The sequence below is a fragment of the Pelodiscus sinensis genome, chromosome 10 (assembly GCF_052426305.1).
Source record: "Pelodiscus sinensis isolate ZL-2025 chromosome 10, ASM5242630v1, whole genome shotgun sequence".
Lineage (NCBI taxonomy): Eukaryota > Metazoa > Chordata > Testudines > Trionychidae > Pelodiscus > Pelodiscus sinensis.
The window spans coordinates 3,692,194-3,712,992 of NC_143061.1; the positions used below are offsets into that span (position 1 = coordinate 3,692,194).

At 44.8% G+C, this 20,799-nt stretch overlaps 1 protein-coding gene across 6 annotated transcripts in view; it reads right to left on the reverse strand.

Annotated features, from left to right (window-relative positions):
* Positions 1 to 1,036: 1,036 nt before the first annotated feature.
* Positions 1,037 to 20,799, reverse strand: part of LPP (LIM domain containing preferred translocation partner in lipoma) — a 558,558-nt gene continuing 538,795 nt past the window's right edge. For all 6 annotated transcript variants that reach the window (XM_075938236.2, XM_075938238.2, XM_075938235.2 and 3 more), the window contains 2 exons: positions 17,561 to 17,681; positions 1,037 to 15,941 (listed from right to left, as the gene is read on the reverse strand). In XM_075938236.2, the coding sequence (XP_075794351.2) occupies positions 15,813 to 15,941; positions 17,561 to 17,681 (250 nt within the window). In that variant the 3' untranslated portion in view covers positions 1,037 to 15,812. The remainder of the gene's footprint in view (positions 15,942 to 17,560; positions 17,682 to 20,799) is intronic.

Below are 20,799 nucleotides of genomic sequence, written 5' to 3' on the forward strand. Positions count from 1 at the left end.
TATCCATTCGCTCTTGGGCAGGGGCAGCGTGTCCCTTCCCCGGTGGCGTCAGCAAATGGTGTCGCTCATTCGTGATTTCGTTGCATCTTGCAATAGTTGCTGTTCGACTTTCAGCCCCCGCTCCTCCATTCATGAGACTGCAGAAGAATCTTGATTATTTTGTTTAACGGTAGCTTTCATGAGGATGGAGAGAACCGCGGAACTGGACGAGAGCTGGAAGAGACCTCAGGAGCCATCGAGTCCAGCCCCCTGCCCAAAGCAGGACCAACCCAACTCAATCAGCCCAGCCAGGGCTTGGTCAAGCCAGGACTGAAACACCTCTAGGGATGGAGATTCCACCCCCTCCCTCGGGAACCCAGCCCAGTGATTCCCCACCCGCCTCGTAAAATAATTTTCTTCCTAATCTCCAACCTAGACCTCCCTCCACAACTGGATACCAAAGGGGGGGGGGGGGGACTTTTGAAAAAGTCTGTGTTGAGCAGGGAAGAGTGCAAGTGACGTACCTCAGCGAAAGTCCTAGAGAGAGTTGCCAAAGGGGCCCTTAAGCAGGTTTACGCTCCACACTTGTATCTTCCCTCTACACAAGGGAGGAGCCCTGCTCTTACGTTCAGCCGCAAAACAGGCCACGCCCCTCCACTGCCAGCGTGTTCCATCCGATCACAGGTCAGTCTGCAAAGTCCTTGTAGGCAGGGCATTCAGATTGCAGCCTCGCATCCCTACAAAACGCACACTCCTACACTGCAGCTTACCTCCGGGTTCCGGAGTGGAGTGCTCTCCAAACCAAAGGCTCGTCTTTACAACGTTCATGCAGTGGCTTACCCCAGTCTTGGGGGGTTCTCTCCTGATCATCTACAAGTATCCTTTCCCTGGCAGAAACTGATTTGAGCACCTGCGTCAAACCTCTTGGGGAGGCTAACGGTGAAAGAATTGGGTTCAGTGCGAAAGAGCAAGGAGACACAATTACAGGTGGAGGCTGAGAGAAAGCAAACACCACTCAACTCGGGGAAAAAAAATTTCACACGCGAGCGAACAAAAATGAAATTTATAAGGAGTTTATTGGATTGGCAAAATGTAATAAAAGGCACTTGTGATTCTTCTTCTGCAAAGAAAAAAGGCATCTGGCAATTTTGCATATTTTTTTTCTCTCCTTACAAAACATGAGAAAAGCATAACTGATAAAATAAGGATAACAACCGAAAGAGCAGAGCAAAGAGGAAAATAAATCTCAATATAATTGGATAATGCAGAATACAACTACAGAAAACACATGCTTACAACAGCTTTCATTCCCTTCCTGTAAAAAAGTCATTTTACGTGTTGAATGAAAAATAGATGCCGGTTGCTCTGAAAATTGCGGTTCAGAAGAGGTAACTGGCTGAGAACAAAAAAAACCCTCTCTATATTTATAAATATAGAAATGGTGGCTAGGCTGTTCTCTGAATACATATGAAAAAAAAAAGATTTTTAATCCATGCACACATTGCCAGATTGTAAACTTCATATATCACCTTACTGGCCAATCCTGCTAGTCGCTGAGTGCTTCCAAATTCCTGTGAAATTGATATAAGGCTTGATCAGTTTCGAGGGAAGTTGAGGGCATAAAGCACCTGACCACATGCACTTTTAGCAGTTTGCAGGATTGGGTCTTCATAGATTAAGGCCAGGTCTACACTAAAGGGGAAGATCGAATTCAGATGTGCAATTCTGGCTATGTTAACTATGTAGCTGGAATCGACGGACCTTAACTTCAGTGTTCCCGCTGTCCCCACAGCAGGAGGCCGACAGGAGCAAATGCTCCTTTCAGCTTCCCTTACTTCTCACAGGAGCAGGAGTTCCAGCTGCGCTCTGAGTTCGCTTTAGCGGGTCTTTACTAGAACCACTAAATCAAACTCTGGAAAATGGATCATGGCAGCACAAATACACCGAAGTCCACCTCCCAAACACGAGTCCACCGAAGTCAAAGGCAAAACTCTCACTGATCTCAATGGCACCAAGATTAGGCCTCCGGTTGATTAGGTGCTATGTAGTGGCTGTGCTCACTAAGTAAATTACTGGCACCCAGGAGTCCCAATAAATAAGCCGCCAGTGCTGAAAGCTCTACTTGCATTACTTAGGATTTGAAGACATGACATTTCCAGCAAGGAGGCATCTCTTTGGATTAGGCACAAGCTCTTCCACCTCTCTGCTGCCTGGTAAACTAGGGATTCACATTTAAAGCCAAGGAGATGTCCTCTCTACTCACAACCACACCCTGTCCAGCACAGAACATCAAGAGGATAAAAAACCCATCCTCCACAAGTCACACCCTTCTTCCTACTACAAAACCCCTTGCCCAAAGAGTGCAGAGAAATGATCTGCCACGATACAGCTGCAAGGAAGAACACATGAAACACGGGCAGTTTACAATCCAATACGTAACATCCCCAAAAGATGTTCCCCAAAGTGCAAATATTCCTAGATCTTCCTGACCACACATACTTTCAAGCTCGCTTCCCTACAGGTCGCTGGCTCTATAGCCTCCATAACTTTGGGGTGTGTGCAAAATGGAGTCCCTTAAATTAGCCATTCGCAAGGAGTCAGCAAGAGCAGGGCTTTGCAACGTATTACTCTCCAGAAGGGATATCTACAAGGCATATGCGGGTGGTGAGTGACACAGCCAGCAGAAGTCTGAGCTCCTTAGTAAAGAGATGATCTTTGGCATTCCCATCTTGCTTAAATTTGGTCTAATTTTGATCACTCTTCGCTTTGCTCTGCACTTGGATGATTTCCCTGTTCTGCCCGTGGATAAGATCTAGAGTCATGGCTCTCAGGAAAGGCACTTTGTCCAGATAGTAAAATAAATGGAGAATGTTTCTAAAGCCCCTAAGTCATAAGCAACATATTGCTGATGCTGTTCAGACGCTTCAGGACTATGGCAACTGGCAAATTAGAAATGCCATTGATTGGACAGACATAGCTCTGTGATCTGTCTGGCTCAAAGGACAGTCAAGAGCGTCTCTCCACGTCTACTCGGAAGGGGTTTCCAGAACCAATCCAGAACCGTTGAGAAGGCACTGTGCACACACAAAAAAGTGCCACCATTTTGCTTTTTAAATGGGCAAATCTCAGGATATTAAACAATGACCCAAACCCCGCAACCGTGTGTTTCAGAGTAAACCCATCTCCGTTTACACCTCAAGACAACTAGCACCGCGCAAGGCGGTCTTCTCTCAAACCCGATCATTGCACGTATTCCCATAGTTTGCAATACGGAGAAAACCCAGTTTCTAGCCAAAACCATTGTGCTTTAAGATCTTAGCTAAAAATAAAAAAAAAAACCACCTCGACTGGACAAAGGCTAGAAAACACACGACAGGGAAAGCATTGCGCAATGAGTGGGAGATGGACGAGTTCAGAGAATCGTGTTTCCTGTCTTTTACTTTGATGCTGCGCAGCTGTGGAAAACCCAGGACAAAACTCCAGCTGAAGGGAAGCAATATTTGAACAGGAGTTACATGGCTTTGTCTCCAGTCTATGGAATGTTTCAGATGTCACTATTTTCCCCATTCTTGGTTTTAGCAACAACCACTACAACAATAAAAAAGAACAATGTAAAAAGAAGCAACGGATCATGTCTTTTTTTGCTTTCTCTTGGAAAGGTGACCTTTTCCCTTAAACTAAATTACACCCCCCACCTACCATTCATATTTGGAAAATTCCCTGTCTGTGACTAGCCTGTTCTATTCTCAAAATACTTGGTCAGGTGTCATCCATGTCTCCCCGAAGGGTTAGGGTTAGGGTTAGGGTTAGGAGAAGATGAACCTTATAACATCCATCTAGATGAAGCAACATAGTCACAGTCACCCTGCAGAATGGTACCACAATGCATCAATAATACAGCCCACGAATAGCTTTGCATCCTTCTTTTTCCTTGACAGTTAGAAACATACAGAGAAAAATAAATTAGGCGGCAGAGATAAATAGTTAAGCCTCCACCCCCACCTCAAATTGCTTTGGCGTATTTTAAGAGATAAATGGTTCCATGAGAAATTGAAATCGCTCTTTTCTTTTTCTTTTTTTTTGGCAGCTGCGGGAACTGGGTCAGGTGTAGACATTATGAATTTCCAAGCAGAAAAATCCAAGTGTTTGAAAGTAAGACCCTCCCCCCGCCTTCTAGCTATCGACTTTTTTAGAAGTAGTGCTAAAAAATTCTCTGTGCTTTGTGCAAAGTCAGACAAAAATGAGAGATATAATAGTGCTTGCTGGACAAAAAAGGAAGGGTTTGCACATAGTCCTGTGTGCCTCAAATTATTCTGGCTTGGTTGCTTTATTTATTTATTGCATAGATTCTTATATTTGTACAGTACTTTTTATCTCGGCTGAAAAGACACAGTGAGGCTGTGACATAGAGGAAAATAGGATTTGCTCTTCTTTAGTTCCGCCCCCAATTCCCAAACTCTAGTCCAGTTCCAGAAGAACTGGGCAATTCTGGCAAAACGATCAGCAGAGAATTTTGCAACCACGTAGGCATCCACTCGGTCATCGTTAGGTGTCCGGGTTAACATTCTATTGAAATGGGTGGAGGAGGAGGGAGTTCAAAACTCTCAGAGACACTGCTCACAACCTCATGCCACTATTGCTACATCACCACCAACGTTATTCCAGATTTACGCCGGTGCAAGCGAGAGGAATCGGTATTTCTATTTCAATTTGTCCCCTGTGACTCAGAAAGACAGTCCCCTGTCAAGGCCATATTTGGAAGGATCTCTTTGAAACCGGGTGGGCTAGAAATTCATTGTAAAAAGAAAATGAAAACGTATATCTGACTAATGCTGCTGCCATGAGAGAAATGAGGGTACAGGTTGAACCTCTCTAGTCTGGCAACCTCCATGGTCTGGCATGATTTCAGTGAGCTGGATGTCCACTTAGCATGGCTGTGGCCAAGTTTCCCGCAGTCCCATAAAGTTTGTTTACAGTCACCAGTCCTGGTTCTGTGTTCTGTGCTGTTATTTAGTTCTAATTTACCCCTAAAATTCTTCTCAGAACCCAGTAAACAGTGAAAGTGTTGGCCATGCAGCTAAGCATGGGCATTTTTAAAAGCTTTATCTACTTATTTCCTTGTGCCAATACAATACAATTATGTAACACTAACAATTTATTATGAAGAGAGCTGATAAGCTTTGGATAGGTTTAGGGTGTATCAGTGCAGTTATTCATTATTAAGCAGCACTGTTTCATGTATTCATCTCAGCAAAATGAAAATAAAGAGAGACTTACTCACTACAATATTGACCTTCTGGGGTTTGGCAAATTTTCTGGTCCAGCATCTGTCAGATTCCAAAGGTGCCAGTCCAGAGAGGTTCAACCGACTCGTAAACTCCCTCACTGGAAAGTACACTAGCTAAGAGCTGAAAAGGACCCAAGTTTCCATTCCTACAGATAGTCCAGGATTTTGAAAGCTGTATACCAGCTACACCGTCCACAGCCCCTGTGCATGGACGGTTAGGTCTTCCTCTCTTACAGGTGGGCTCCGTACCAACCTTCAAATTGTGTAGAGGTAGGAGGAAGATAACTCCTTTAGATGTAGTCACTGCATCTCCATGAGCACCATAGGTCTTGCTGTTCTCTAATCGCAATTTAAACAGAGGCAAACATGTGAATCAGAATAGAGTTGCAATGCCTAGAAAGCTGGAACGTCATAGGTAAGATCAGAACACATACTGCAATGTCAGGCCCCGATACTTATTACACAGAATAGCCGTGCTACATGAGGCCTGAGTGGAAATGGAGTATTTCTGCACTCATTTGCCTAGATCCTGTTGTGGGGCCCAATCCTGTCTCTCTTACTCCTACACAAACGACACCATCAAAGTCAGCAGAATGATTCATGTGAGGAAAGGTTGCATGGGGCCAGGTCCTGGAAGATTAAACTGATGATAAAGAAAAATTATTTCAAAAAAATAAGTAAAATTTTGGAACCTGCGTGATCTGGGCCAGGTTCTCATCTCAGTTGCACACAATGCTAGAAAAACTGGCAGCTGCACTACGGATAGGAAAAATCAAACACTTCTTATTTCTAGAAGTCTATTGTTCATGTGTGCTTAATACAGGGGTGAGGACCCTTTTTTGGGTCGGGGGCCACTGACCCACAGAAAAATCAGTCGGGGGCTGCATTCAAGTGAGACACAACTCCCCCCACCTTTCACTAGCATGGGCTCCCCACTGCTGGGGGGAGCCCTGAACCTCAGGGCCAGCTCCAGACAAGCCAGCCCCCGGGCCTTAGATTCCCCACCCCTGACTTAATTAGTTATTCTTATGATTACTCAATGAACTATCAGCTGCATCTACACAAGCCTCGGTACCAATGAAATGTAATCTGGGTGAAGTCTCATGTTTCCAAAAGCCTTTTCCCTCGTGGAGAAGTCCTGAAGAATTTAATTAAAAAATTACGTTTCTATAGTGGTTTTGGGAAGCCACTTCTTGAAACGATGAAAGGACTCTATCCCTGCTATCAGTTCCTATAGAATAGTTCAAACACATCACGTCAATGGAGTTTCATGAAGAATATGGCAGTTTACATGGAGGAGGGAGCTTTCAGAGTCATTCTTTCAGAACTGCAGCCACTGTGCAGCCATCCCTGTTCGTTTCAATCTAAGCTGAATTTTTGCTCCATACACTGCAACTATGAATTCTGCAGGGCTGGTCCAAAAGGGAAAAGACTGTTTCCAACCCAACCCAACCACCAGGGCTGAAGAGGAACGGATCGTGAAATCCCTCCTAACAACGTATTCAAGGTGTATGCCCAAGAAATGCCCATTCGACATAGACAGCCTTGCCTTCATCAGGAATGTGAGAGAGGGGAATGGGGATTTCAAAAGGGCTGCATTATTTGTGAGTCAAAAACAACAGCATCACGGGGTTAAGAGCCTGCATAGGACCCACCGTGGCCCCTTGCACAAGTAGATCTGGGAACAAGTGTCTTAGGCTGACACAACAAGAGGCTGCACGTAGTGTGTGTGTGTGTGCAAAGACCCGCTGTGCAAAGTGTGCACCCAAGGGGAAAGCAGACGGGAATAACGAACAGCACAACGGCATGGCTGAGGGTTTTCAGACTCTACCTGACCCTCACTTAAAGTGTCTGGCAGTTTTCCCATCTGGTATCTCTGGAGGTATTTCTGCTGGCAGGTTTCATCTTGAGCGCCCTGCAAATCTGTGCAAATCTGCTGCATATTCGCAGGCCTCCGCCTCCACGGATGTTCACGTGGATATCCACGGCCGTATCGTTTTTGCGGCTTCAGATGGGGATGCAGAGTTTATAGCTGCACAGGGCTCTGTTCATTTTGCCCCTTGCAATCCAGGGCTTGGGGATGAAGCAAAATCTCTGCTGGCATATTGAAGAGTGAAACTGAAGGGAGCTTTGTCCAACATCCTGGAACAGAACGTCCCTGTCCTGTCCTTGCTGACGGCAGCACTAACACATACAAGCCACAGGCTCGAGCCTCCGCTCATGCCAGTTTCACAGCTGTGCTTGCGCAGTGGCGTGACTGCTGATTCACGGCGCACCAGGCATGCAGGCTCTCTGGACAGACTCCAGAGCAAGCGAAATCTGATTGAGGATGCCACATTGTCAGGCAGAACTAATAAAGGGGTTAGAATTCAGTGGTAATTGGGTGCCCCTCACTCTCTTAGGACCTCGTGAAAGTCCCACCTGCTGGACTCCATCCTACCAGAAATCAGGAGCCACTCCATCACCAGCTCCGCCGTTCGAAGTGACGTGGGATAAAAGCCAAGGCCTTTAGTTCCAAATGGTTCTGAGAAATTGGAACGACAGAAGCTTTAGAGCAAACTCAGCAGAGTCACGCTCCCCGCACGGCTTGGTTGAAAAAGAAATAACATGTGTACCAAGTCCATGTGTACCAAGATTTTTTACTTCTGAATATTTAAAACATGGTGAATATTAACTTCAGAGGCTCCTCATACATTCCAAAGCCTCACGGGCCCTTGAAATGCTAACATCAATATGCAACATCTACTCTCGTCCAAAAACCGCAAGCTCATCAACATTGCCACACAGAGGTTACAGAAAGAAAAAAAAATCCCCGGGGAAAATAATGGCCAGCCTTTTGTGTAATAAAAGGGCTAAAGACACAGCCTGGTTTGAAAAGTTTCATGTTTTGCAAAGGAGAGCAAAGCTCTGCTAAGTGCTTTGCCTCCAGACGGCTTTTCTGTGTTGCAAGGCTGCAGCCGTGTTACAGGATTAGAGAGAGCAGGTCATTAAAAAGCGTATTTTGTGGCTTTGCATGCTGCACCTGTCAAATGCACTCTCAGAATGCTCTCTCCGAGTGAAGCCGACGGCGCAGCACCTAAAGAACACGGTGGTGAAAACGGCTCTGCTTGTTTAGAACGTGTAGCGTTTCCTATCGCTCACGTCTGACCTTCAGCCGAAAGAAAAGCTCAGTTAAACTGAGTAAATATGGAGCAAATGAGAGCGGGGGAAGGCAGCCAGAACTGCTGCGTAAGCTTTGCAGTGCTGCAGTCTTTTAGGAGCAATGAGATGGACCAGATAATAGGTCAAATGAACCGCTGGCTGCAGGCAAGATTTCAATATACCATGACCCGCCAATTCACAGGGAAAAAACTGCAGTCTGGATCCATCAAATTATTGCACATAAAGTGTCATTTTTGTTCATCTTTAGGAAATCCTAATTCTGTAATCTGACACCAAAAAAAACCAAGGAAACAGGAGCTGAGCTGACAAAAAGATTCCTGCGTCTAAACAGAACTAGTTAACACTATTTCTCTTTACGTTCCCTGAACGTTTGTGTCAGCCGACAACTACAGCCAAGATTGGGGAAGACTACCTACCATCTCATCTTGACAGTGAAAGCTAGAATTCATGTGTAGCAAGGACTGCAACACATTCCCCCACACCCGAAAAGTTGGTTGATTAAAAAAAAAGGCTGATAACTTTAGGGGAAAAAACCATCATTGGTTGGCGTGAGTTTAAAGAGATCTCATTATGCATAAAATGACAGAGTAGCATGTCCTTCAAAGTACACAAAACAGATGAAAATGCCGCAACCAAGACAAATGTGCATTTTGGCTGCCCCTTTAATGCCAACATAAAATTGGAGGAGAAAAATTTAGAAAAAAGAAAAAGAGAACCCTTCAATAATCTCATTTTCCGCAAAAAAAAGTATTTAAAAATCGAGCTTTTCAAACAGATTGCTGATTGGATTCTCCGAGATAAGGCCCGGAATTATTGCTCTGAATTACATGGTTAGATTTGACTGAAACTTTAAGGCACAATTTGACAATCATGTTAAAAGCAATAATTATAATCATTTTCTTTTATTCTGATGTGGGAGGCACACGCACACCACTCCTGCCGCTGATGCTACGGATGCAGATAGCTACTTTGATTAAAGAGCTCAAAAAAAGTTTTCCATTTTTTAACTAAGTCTCACAACACCCATGTGAGGCAGGCAATCTATCATCCCTACTACAGAGATGGATAAAGTGGGGCAGGGAGAGAAACAGGATAAATGACTTGTCTAAGGTGACAAGGGGAGAAAGAGGTGGAGCTTGAAATAGAATCCAGGAGTTCTGACTCCCAAGACTGGGCTTGAATGACTGAAGAGTATATCACCATTTTTTTTTAAAGATTTTGGAATAATCGGGAAGACACACAAACGAAAAATGAACATTTCAGAGTAGCCCTGTTAGCACAGCCGCAAAATCTATGGGGCAGTTGCTTAGATATAGGTTAGTGCCTCAAAAAATGTAGAACACAGCAGCACTGAAATGAAGAAGGGACAAGAACATTAAAAGCAGCCCTCATTACCAGCGGCTGCCTGTACCTTCAATTAGTTATAGTCTCAGGACAGTCTAAAAGCATATATTAGTTTTACATAGATAATTCAAACTAGTCTACTGAGTTTTCAATAGTTAGTGTCTCTAAAAACAAAGCGGAAAACTTCATCACAAACCCGAGATGAGGTTATTTCTGTCTATGGTTTCTGCCAATGGGATTGGATGGACTCACAGATGGCTTAAGATGCGAGATACAGCCAGTCACACTTCACGCACAATTCACAAGGCATCAAGACAATGAACTCGTCCAACTGCAGACTTGAAATGCTGAAGAGGAACAACAATCTTCCTGGAAATGTATATGGAAAACCACCTTTTTTGAGCTCAAAGGAATGGCATTAAGGTAGAATGTTCAACTAGAGTTTCTTGATCTTGGGAGAGACAGCTGTGATCTGCTTGCACCATTCAGTCCTTGAAACCAAGGACAACAGACACTGTCATTACCTTCCAAGCCAGACAGTGCATGACCCCCCCCCCCCCAGAAGTAACACTGTTATTCCCAGAAAAGTCACATTATTTGGATTTTAGGGAGATTGTGCCCACACAGGAAGAAGAGCAAATCAGAACACAAGAAAGAATATGCGAGACTTTTCAAAATGTGTTTGTTTCATAAAGTCCGGAAAAGATTCATTTTCCATGTACCTGTTTGTGACATTAGTACGAGATTTTTATATCCATACCAGGTTCTGCAATCATCACTGAAATCTTTGGTTTGCTAAAGTGATTTTGAGGTAAGAAAACTTCGCTCTTAGTCAATGTAAATCCAAGAAGCATTTCAAAATTATTTGGATGAAAAATATCAATAACGTTTTGACTAAAATATCAACAAAAGTTGCAGAAGATATTGTGAGAAAGGAAATTTGACAATTTTTCAACAAAATAGAAGTTGAATGTAAAACACTTTTGACCAACTTTACCAGGGAGCATTGTTCTCCAAGTCCCTACATCAATTCTCACTTGATTGACGTCTACATGGCACTAGACAGCCCTCTCTATTCCTTTGCAACAGATCCTCAAACGTGTATCAAGACACAAATAGTGTTTCCTCTATAGAATTTCACCACCCAAACCCACACATCCTTGTGCACCAACCCAGATTTGTAGTGGTGATAGCGATATAAAGCATTATAAGCACTACTGGATGAACTGATCTCAAATCACCCACAGGTACCAGCTATTAACAAACAGCATTGACCAAAAAACCTTTTGTGCTGCTTAAGTGTCTACACTGAAATGGACCATCACAGAATTTTATGCTCTAAACTGGAGTAAAGCAAAGAAACACAATCCTCCCCCCGACCTCCCGCCCCAGATCTTGATTATGGGTTTCTCCAGAGGTCTTTGCATTGTCCTCTTTTCCCACTACACATCAGGTTGGAGGAGGGGGGGCGATTATGTTGCAGAACCAGCCATTATGTAGCCTCCGCTAGACTTTGCTACATTCAGATAGGTTGGAAGCTTTCGGCCCAAAATACGTGCTACTAGACTGGATTTATTCTGTGACATTCTCCACATGCAATGTCTATATCAAGAGCTCTCTGATTCTTGTAGGGTGTGTAATTCACCCCGGATAACAAGCTAACTCAAGACCGATGTCACACTTAAGTCCTGCTTCTGCCCTGAGGGTCTGATGTAGGCGTGTAGAGCTGACCCCAGCACTACACACAGTTGGCTTCCCCCATGTCGCTATGACTAAGTCATCCCCCAAGTATTTTGCAGCTGTGATAAAAATCTACCAATCATTAACAAAAATCATAATAAAAAGGTGCATTGTCTAAAGCTGTGCTTTTGTCTTCTGCTTTAGGAGGCAACATTCAGGCAACAATTCAAATAAAACAATACATGACAATAAAGCAATTACATTTACAAATATGATCATTCGCTTTGATGACATCACCGGGGATTTGGCTGTAACCGCGGCAACCAAATCTGATGTAGTAAATTCAAGCATCTGTTTATGGCCCATTGAGGAATGTACTTAAGCATATGCTGAATATTAAATACATGCTTAAGCACTTTTTCCAAGCCAAGGTTTAAGCAAAGTCTTGCTCCTGTACCCTAAACTCCCAGTGGAGTGACCCGAAACATGGGCTCAAGCCCCGAGTTCACACAAATGCTAGAAAACCACCAGCAAAAACTCTGTGGATTGAAATAGAAAAGTCTAGGTTATCTTCACACTCCTGGTCAAAGAAAAATGTGGGCACGTTAATGAGTCAGCAAACAAAGTGAATATTTATCATGAGTTTAGAAGTGCACCTTAAAAGAACAAGGACTTTTGGGTAAAATAGCTTCTTCTTTGGAACAGATAAATGGCAATATGTAATAAATACGTGATAAAGATTGTGGCTAAGCAATATTTTGTGAGTGCGTTCTGGCAATGCCATGATTAAAAATCCATCGGCACTTCCATTTTGAACCCTGGAGTGTCAGGGCTGAAACTCTGGAGGCAGATGGGTGAGTGTGCATGTGTGTACATCTTCCAAAATATGCTGATAGCTGCTTAAGCACCACATACAAATGCATTTAAGAAAACAATATTCAAGGCACTTATTCACTCACCCAAATGGGCAACTGTCTTTGGCTATTTTTGGGACAAACAATGAAAACACTAATAGTGTTGCCCAGATGTTTCAAGCTTGAAAGTTAGCTACTGTACAAATGGTGATAACAGCACTCACCCCTTCCCCTTCCACCGGAGGAGTTCAAAATGCGTGAGGAACACTAATCTAAGAGGTCCTCCTCCAACCAAATCCATAGAACACCCAAAAAGTGGAGAAGTTCATATCTAGACTTCTTGGCTAGCTCTTGGATCGGGAATGGGCTGTTCCAAACCCACAAACCCACTCTTTGGAAAGTGTGGCTCTGGCTTTGAATCAATCAATCTGAAATTAATTTAAGCACTTCACTTCCCTGGGAAGTTAGTATGAATTGTCAGAAAGATAGACAGACTGAGGTTAAGTGACTTTCTCAAAATTGCACAATAAGCCTGTGGCCAGGGTGCTGAAAGGATCCAGGAATCCAGACTTTTGGACCCTCTCTAATCACTAAAGCACAGTTCCTTGTCCTGCGTACAGTAGCTAATACTTTTTGCTTTCTAATATGCTCAGTGCTACAGACAGACTGACTTAAATCTAGAAGGACACGGAAGTTCAGAGCTACCTTTTCTATCAGGGACTTGCTCTGTGGCAGACATCCCATTCCCAGTGTGGTTTGGTGAGAAGATGCTAAGAAACCCCGTTGTAAGGCCGGATGGAATGTGTGATCAAGTGAAATTAGCCACCGACACTTTGAACTTCCATGCTTTGGCAGATTCAGTTCAGACATGTGTTTAACCATCTTTTGCCCCTAATGCTCAAAATGATCTCAGGGCCATGGCTAACGACCAGGAGAGCAAAAGGAATTTATTAGCAGTCATGTCGTCGTTTTAAAAAAAGTGACCTAGCACTTCACTTTTTGAATGAAACAAATTAAAACCTAACTAACTGATCTACGGGGGGAAAATGCTGAGAAGGCTGGGGTCAAATCCAACATGATGGTGAACAGCTGCTACATAGTTAATGTCCTACCAGCCATGTCCAAAGAGATTTACTGAAGAACAATATACTCTTTAGGGCCTTGATCAGCCATTTCATAGATTTCTAGGAATATGTTCTCCTTTTCATGCGGTGCAACTCGAGATTAACTTCACTGAAGCCGAGAGAGCTAGCTCCATGAAAAGTTGGTGAAAATATCAAGAGGACAGACCCCAAAGAGTCTCTCAAATTATCTTCAGGATAGTTTTAAAAACAACTACAGAAATGTTATCATTCATTGTTACATTCTGCAGGACTTTGCCATAAAAGTCAACCACAATGTTGGAACTGGAAGGGGACATACCATTTTCTGGAGTTACCGTGAGAGGCAATTTTTCACCTTCTTTAATTCTTCGCTTGGCTCTAACCCATCTCGTCTCATTTAACTCAGTTTCCTTTTCAGCTTTGGGTGGTGTCATTTTATTCAGCTCTTGTTACAAAGGCTGAAGGGGGAAGCACATTGTACTATTTATCACCGTGAGAGAGAGCCATGTTCCCCAAAGCTACTCTGGAAAGCTGCAAATTTGTTATTAATTTGGTCACTCGGACCTCAAAATGCTTTGATTCTCGCTCCTAATTTGTTAAGTGCAGCTAAAGGTGTTTTCTTTGATTACCGCTGCAAAATAAGATATTAAAGTCAATGCAGTGATATGAAAATTGCTCCTTTCCCATGTAATTTGCACCTTAGTTATTATGGGTTTCATGTATAAGAACATTATAGCTCTACAAAATGAGCTGTGGATTTATAATTTAATTTTTAATTAACACTCCCCTTCCCTCTCCATCTCCCCCCTCCCCCAAAACCCAACACCAAACCCACAAACTGCTGGTGCATATATTTTTAGTAACCTTGGCTCAGATTTTTAAGCCTCTGAAGAGTGCATCACTTGTGTCTCTTTTTGTCTGGAATTGTGACCTCCCCCACCCACTCCTTTGCAATGACATTTCTCTACAAAGAAGAAACTGTGGTGAAACTATAGGAGAAAAATGTCTTTTTTGCTCTCTTTGGCGGGTAATTTATGCCTACGTACAACTTGAGATGGAAAATGAATCATTCCTGCTCCAGGAATGTCAGGTATTTGGAAAACCCTGAATGCTGAAATAGTAAGCCATCCTCTTAGCTTGTGTTGTAACTCCAGCTCTGGTATATTCCCATCGGACCAGAATCCCTCAGCCTGTCTCAAGGTAGAATTCAGTTCAAGGGGAGTCTTTCTATTGGGTCAAGACTCCATTCCTGAAGTACTTGTTTGGAAACAAGCATTGCTCACTGGTCACTACGCCTCTGCATTGGCCCTGGATAGCTTCAGATCCTTTTGAGCATGTTTGTGGTGGCTTTCATTAGACAATTCATTTGAGCCCATTTTGAAATGTTTTAATCCTTTCTAGCCCCCAAAACAATTAACCCAACTTCTCAGTGACTTCATATTTCTAGTGTATCCAAAGGATATATGGCTGTGTGTGCGTGCAAAGCTCGCAACTTTCCGTGAGGGCTCATACGCAAACGCCTAAGCATCGGTGAATTGGAAGCATCCATATTGACTACACTGATGCAACAGCAAAAGATAATATTATAAAAAAGAAACAAAGTTATCAAGCTGGAAGGGGGTCGAGACAAGCGAGAGCATGTGAAAAAGACACGGGCCTTATGATTGAAAACAAATCCGTGTCCCTCTGATTGAAAACAACACCCATTTCAAGGCCTAATAGTTTGTCTGGTGAGAACAATTAATCTGGACTCCCACTGCTTTTGCACGGGTGTAAGTCTATTATTATGGAATTATGTCCAACAGGTCGCTTCCCACTGACGTCAATGGGTGTCAAATCAGGTCTTACACCATAGTAAGAGAACAGAGACCGATCTCCTCTGTTTTAATGTGCTTCTTAAGAGATAGTAATCAAATAGAGGGAGAAACTTAGAAACTTGCTCGCTTGTCCCACAGCCTTCCAGCTTCACTTTTTCACTACAGGTTGAACCTCTCCAGTCCAGAACTCTCTGGTCTGGCAACATCCGTGGTCCAGCGTGATTTGAGTTAGCTGGATGTCTACTTTTCATGAGTGTGGCCAAGTTTCCCACGGCCCCATAAAGTTTGGTTACAGCCTCCAGAACTGGCTCTCAGTGTTCTGTGCTGTGATTTAGCTCTGATTTACCCATAATTGTCCTCTAGCAGTCCAGCAACCAGTGGAAGTGTTGGTAATGCTGCTAGACAATATTGACCTCCTGTGGTCTGGCAAATTCTCTGGTTCGGCACCGGACAGGTCCCGAGGGGTGCCAGACTAGGGAGGTTCGACCTGTAGAGAATGAGGTTCTAGGCTGCAAAGGAGTCACGCTAAATGGAAAGGTTGTGCAATTCCCCCCATGGGCAAATATGGGCGGGTGGCAGCTGATGCTCAAAGGTCAGTGCTGGCCTTAGCAGTGAGCGCCTGGATCCGAGCTGAGTTGCAGGTCTTGCAAAGGACGTGTCCATCCAGAGGGTAGCAGCCCTGATTGTCCCCTTCCGACAGGAGGCCACCACAGTCCTAGACAATCAAGAAAAAATAAAGACCAAAAGAAGAATGGATATGAGAGTGGGATTAGGCAAAGGACCCACTGGTGAAATACACACTCCCCTCCCACGGCGACAGAATCCGTCCCGGCCAGCATGCGAATTCCACGTCTTTCATGATTGATCCTCTCCCTGAGAGGCGATGCAGAGAGGGGCTCTCCCGCCCTCTGCCACATTTAATCCAACTGAAAAGAAAAGATTATTTCCTCCTCATCTTTTGAGGGAAAAAAGAGCCATCGCATTGTGGAACAAGACACATGTTTATCCTGGCCAACAGGAAAAAACAAGGAGCAAACCTCGGAAACCAGTTTGCTGCCAGTGTCGTGGACTAGAGGGGATCTCTCTTTGGAAGAGAGAATGCCAGAAAGGGAGAGAACACAGCCCAGAGATGACAGCAAAGCGCTGCTCTGAGAGTACGCCTTCCCGTGGCTGTCGTCATTCTTATGCTAGCACCCAAAGCGCCACAACCAAGGCCGGGAGTCCAGCGTGCTGAACCCTTTACAGACCTATCGCAAGAGACAGTCCCTGCTCTACAGAGCTTGTGATCCAATACCCAAGACAAAGCGTGGAGGAGACAGCGTAACTATCAGCCCTTTGTAAACAGAGAGGCTTGTGAAGATGGAGTGATGGCCCTGAGATCGCACATGGGATTACACGGGGCAGAGCTAGTAACTGAACTCAGTCCTGCAGCGGAGCCTTTGACTGTGATCAGCACCATTACGGGGGCTCACGACTTGCCCTCTCATCTGATGGGTGTTCATCTCTAGAGCCCCGTATGGATACACAATTTTGCATCTGCATCTGTAGCTGCAAAAATGAGCCGTGGATATCCGCAGCCACCTGGGTGTAAAGCGGATAGCCGCAAATGGGCAAGGTTCGAGATGCAAAACGTGTATCTGCATCCGCAAAAATGAGCCGTGGGTATCAGCGTCCACATATGCGGAGGCGGATACCCCTGGATATAAAGCGGATATCCGTGGATTTACAGGGCTCCATGTATCCCACAGGGAACAGCTGTATTGCAGAATCCTTGGAGGTTCAATACGCTAAACATACCGTGGTGATTTCGTCTCTGTTTCCCATTTCTATCAAAATTGTGTGCACCAGTAAAGTAGCACAGAAAGGACCATACTTAAACAAGAATGACCATGTTTATGTGCCCATTACAGTTCTCCAACCACAAGCTGTAGGCTGATTTCCAGCTAATTATGAACTTGCACCTTTTTGACTCACTCGTATAATTTTGCTCACATTGCAACACGCATTAGTGATGATTTTAATAAAGCCAATAGGTGCAACATAGCTATCTAGGTAATGAATGTCTAGGTTCCCAAATATTAAGCGCTCAATATCGAGTTGTAATCTGCTATCACAAGGAGGCTGATAGAAACAAGAAGGCCTTAGTCTCTTACCATTTGCACTGTGCATGTGCAAATCAGGAATAATTTCTGCTGAAGTCGATGAAGTATGTTTAATGTAGAACCAGCGTGAGAACAGCCATGGGCCCGTTGTTCACGCAAGAGAAAGTCAGTTGTGTCAGGACAGCAAAGCCCAGCTCTGTTTTCTTTCCTTGCCGACGGTGGGAATACTGACCTCACACCGGTAGCACTGGACGTGGAAGTCCCGATCTAATGCCACAATGCGTATGGTCTCCTCTTGACCCGGGGTAGGCATAATGGGCTCCTTACACACCGAACAGCGCGGGGCAAATTTCCTTGAAAGCAAAGAAGGTTCCAGTTAGATCCCAAATGCCCAGCCACCTACTTCATATGTTCCACTAGACACTGAGAACCAGAAAGTGAACTGGAACACACACATATCCTCAAGCAGAGTGGCCTCCGTGGGAAGAGCACATTAAGGGATGCTCCTGAGATCCTAGAGAATGATGGGGAGGCCTCAGAATCCTAGAACACTAGAACTGGAAGGGACCTTGCGAGGTCATCCAATCCAGTCCCCTTCCCTCACCGCAGGATCAAGCACGGTCTAGACCATCCCTGACGGGCGTCTGATCAACCTGCTCTTCAATATCTCCAGGGATGGAATTCCACAACCCCCCTAGGCAATTTATTCCAGTGCTCAACCACTCAGAATTAGGAAGTTTTTCCTAGGGCATGTCTAAACTACATGGCTCCATTGACAGATTAGGTAAATTAGGGTTGTAGGCAAAGGGAAATGATGCGGTGATTTAAATAATCGCTGCTTCATTTAAATTAAAATGGCTGCCGCGCTGTGCTGATCAGCTGTTTGGCGGCACAGCACTGTAGTCTGGATGTTCCAAAGGCATTTGTCGACCTCCCTGTTATGCCTCATGGGATGAAGTTTACCGGGGAGGTCGACAAATGCCTTTGATGTCGACCGCGGAGCGTCCAGACTACAGCGCTGTGCCGCCAAACCGCTGATCGGCTCAGCGCGGCAGCCATTTTAATTTAAATGAAGCAGCGATTATTTAAATTGCCGCTTCATTTCCCTTTGCCGAGTAAACAAATCTACATGGCTCCATCGACGGAGCCATGTAGTCTAGACATGCCCCTAATGTCCAACCTCAACCACCCTTGCTGCAATTTAAGTCTGTTGCTTCTTGTTCTAGACCATCTTCTGCTTACCTTAATAACCGCTTGAACAATTTCCTTATGGCATCGCTCTCCGGGGTATCCCAGTGCCACAGCGAGCTAGTCTCATGTGCCGAATACAATGCCACTGAAATCAAGGGAACTCCTCCGATGAATGAAGTTAGCAGCATTTGCCCCACCCGTTTCTACTGAAAATACACTAGAACCGAGAGATGGACCAAGCAGGATGCAGCTAAGATCCTACTAGTGCAGGGCTGCTCTCCGTAATCTGATTTTCTTGGGTTTTATCCAGTCTTAAAACCCTCAAGCATCTGGCTCCCGTGACGCCCACGGGCTGTTCGTTTTCATTAGGCTCAAGCTGTGCACCGCAAAGAGAGCGATGAGCGCAGATCTAACTAGTGGCCTCTCTCTTGACGGCCTGATTTGCACCCACAATCTGGCAGGCCCAGGTGAAAAGACTCCGCGTTCTGCCCACAGTTCTTCACTGGGCAGGTGCAAAACCCCAGGTGCAAATGCTGCACTCCCCACACAATCTGTCCCTCAGAAGGGACGCTGTCGAATAGCTCAGAGGTGTAGAATTAGGGCCGCTGGGCAATGCTTAAGGTAAGTGTCAACGTGAGGAGACCAAAGGTGCTTCTCTTGTAACAGATCTAGGAAACAGTGACTCAGCCATAGCCTTTTACACCAACTAGGGACGTGAAAGGTTAACTGGCAGGCATCGCCCTCTAAGGGGCCCTCTAAGAACACTGTCAAGAACTGAGGAGAACATGTCCAGGTTTAGGAAACAGCAGTACCTCAGGTTCAAGCAAGAACAGAGCTGGATACCAAGCCACAGAACGAAGAGGAAGTATAAGTATATAAGAACAAAGGGTCACCAAATGAAATGAATAGGCAGCAGGTTTAAAACAAACAAAAGGAAGTTTTTCTTCACTCAGTGCACACTCAACCTGTGGAACTCCTTGCCAGAGGATGTGGTGAAGGCCAGGACTTTAACAGGGTTTAAAAAAGAGCTAGATACATTCACGGAGGTTAGGTCCATCAATGGCTATTAGCCAGGATGGGTAGGAATGGTGTCCCTCGCCTCTGTTTCTCTGGAAGTGGGTGTCAGGGGAGGGATCACGTGATTACCTGTCGATAGAGATGTAGCCGTGTTAGTCTGGTCTAGCTGAAACACAAAACAGGACTAGGTAGCACTTTAAAGACTAACAAGATAGTTTATCACCTAATAAACCATCTTGTTAGTCTTTCATGTGATTCCCTGTTGTGTTTCCTCCCTCTGGGGCACCTGGCGTTGGCCACTGGGGGCAGACAGGCCACTGGGCCGGATGGACCTTTGGTCTGACTCAGTGTGGCCGTTCTGATGTTAAGTAAGAAAAGAGGCCGAATGGTTCGTAACGATCAGAGACAGGAGGTCGCAGCAGCATTCTATATATTTGAGAGGCAGATAAGAACAAGCAGGTTGTGGTTAAGTGGTGGGGGTTGAGGCAGCTGCTTCACCCCCATGGGGTCCACTGCAGTCAGCGGGCTGCTCCAACCCCGCCGTGGAGAGGGGTGTTCTAGCCCGGCCGTGGTGGGTGGGTGGGGTGGGTGCTCCAGGAGTCCCCCTGCCTGCCCCACCTTTAATCAGTTAACAATCCTATTAAACGGGATTTTACATCCCTAGCACCAGCCACCCCTGGATTCACTCGATTAAAAAAAAAATCTATCTGTAGTCGGAGTAAAAAAAAAAAAAAAAAAAAGTAGTAGTAATTCCATTGGCAGCAGATGGAAGGCTTTTTGTGAGATGGCGGCTACCCAGCCATGAGTTAAACAACACCCTTGCTGATTGTGCCGAAAGGGAATTTAAATGGATCATGATATGACCGTAGCTGTAATCACAGTTAATAATGTGGTGTTTCAGGCACTTGCTTGTGCCATTCAGCTAAAATGCAATGCTTAAAATGCTCGAATGTTTCTCTATCTAGGTCAAGGCAAATAGGATGGGCCAATTTTTTTTCCGGAGAGATGCAGAAATGACTCTGACTGAATTCAACGGGAGCTGAGCGGTCTGTGTTTCTGAGGGGAGCATCTGTCTGATCCTGTTTTTCAGGTGGATTTCACATACTGCACTTGTTCCTCATCTTTCAGGTGAGGAAACGCAACAGCAGTTCCAAACAGCCAACAGAGCCGGATGGAAAGAGATTTTAGACTTTTTCACTAAAAAAAACCTGACTCCCTTCTCCCCAAAACAACTTTCAGCCCTTTTCTGAAACTGAAAAACCA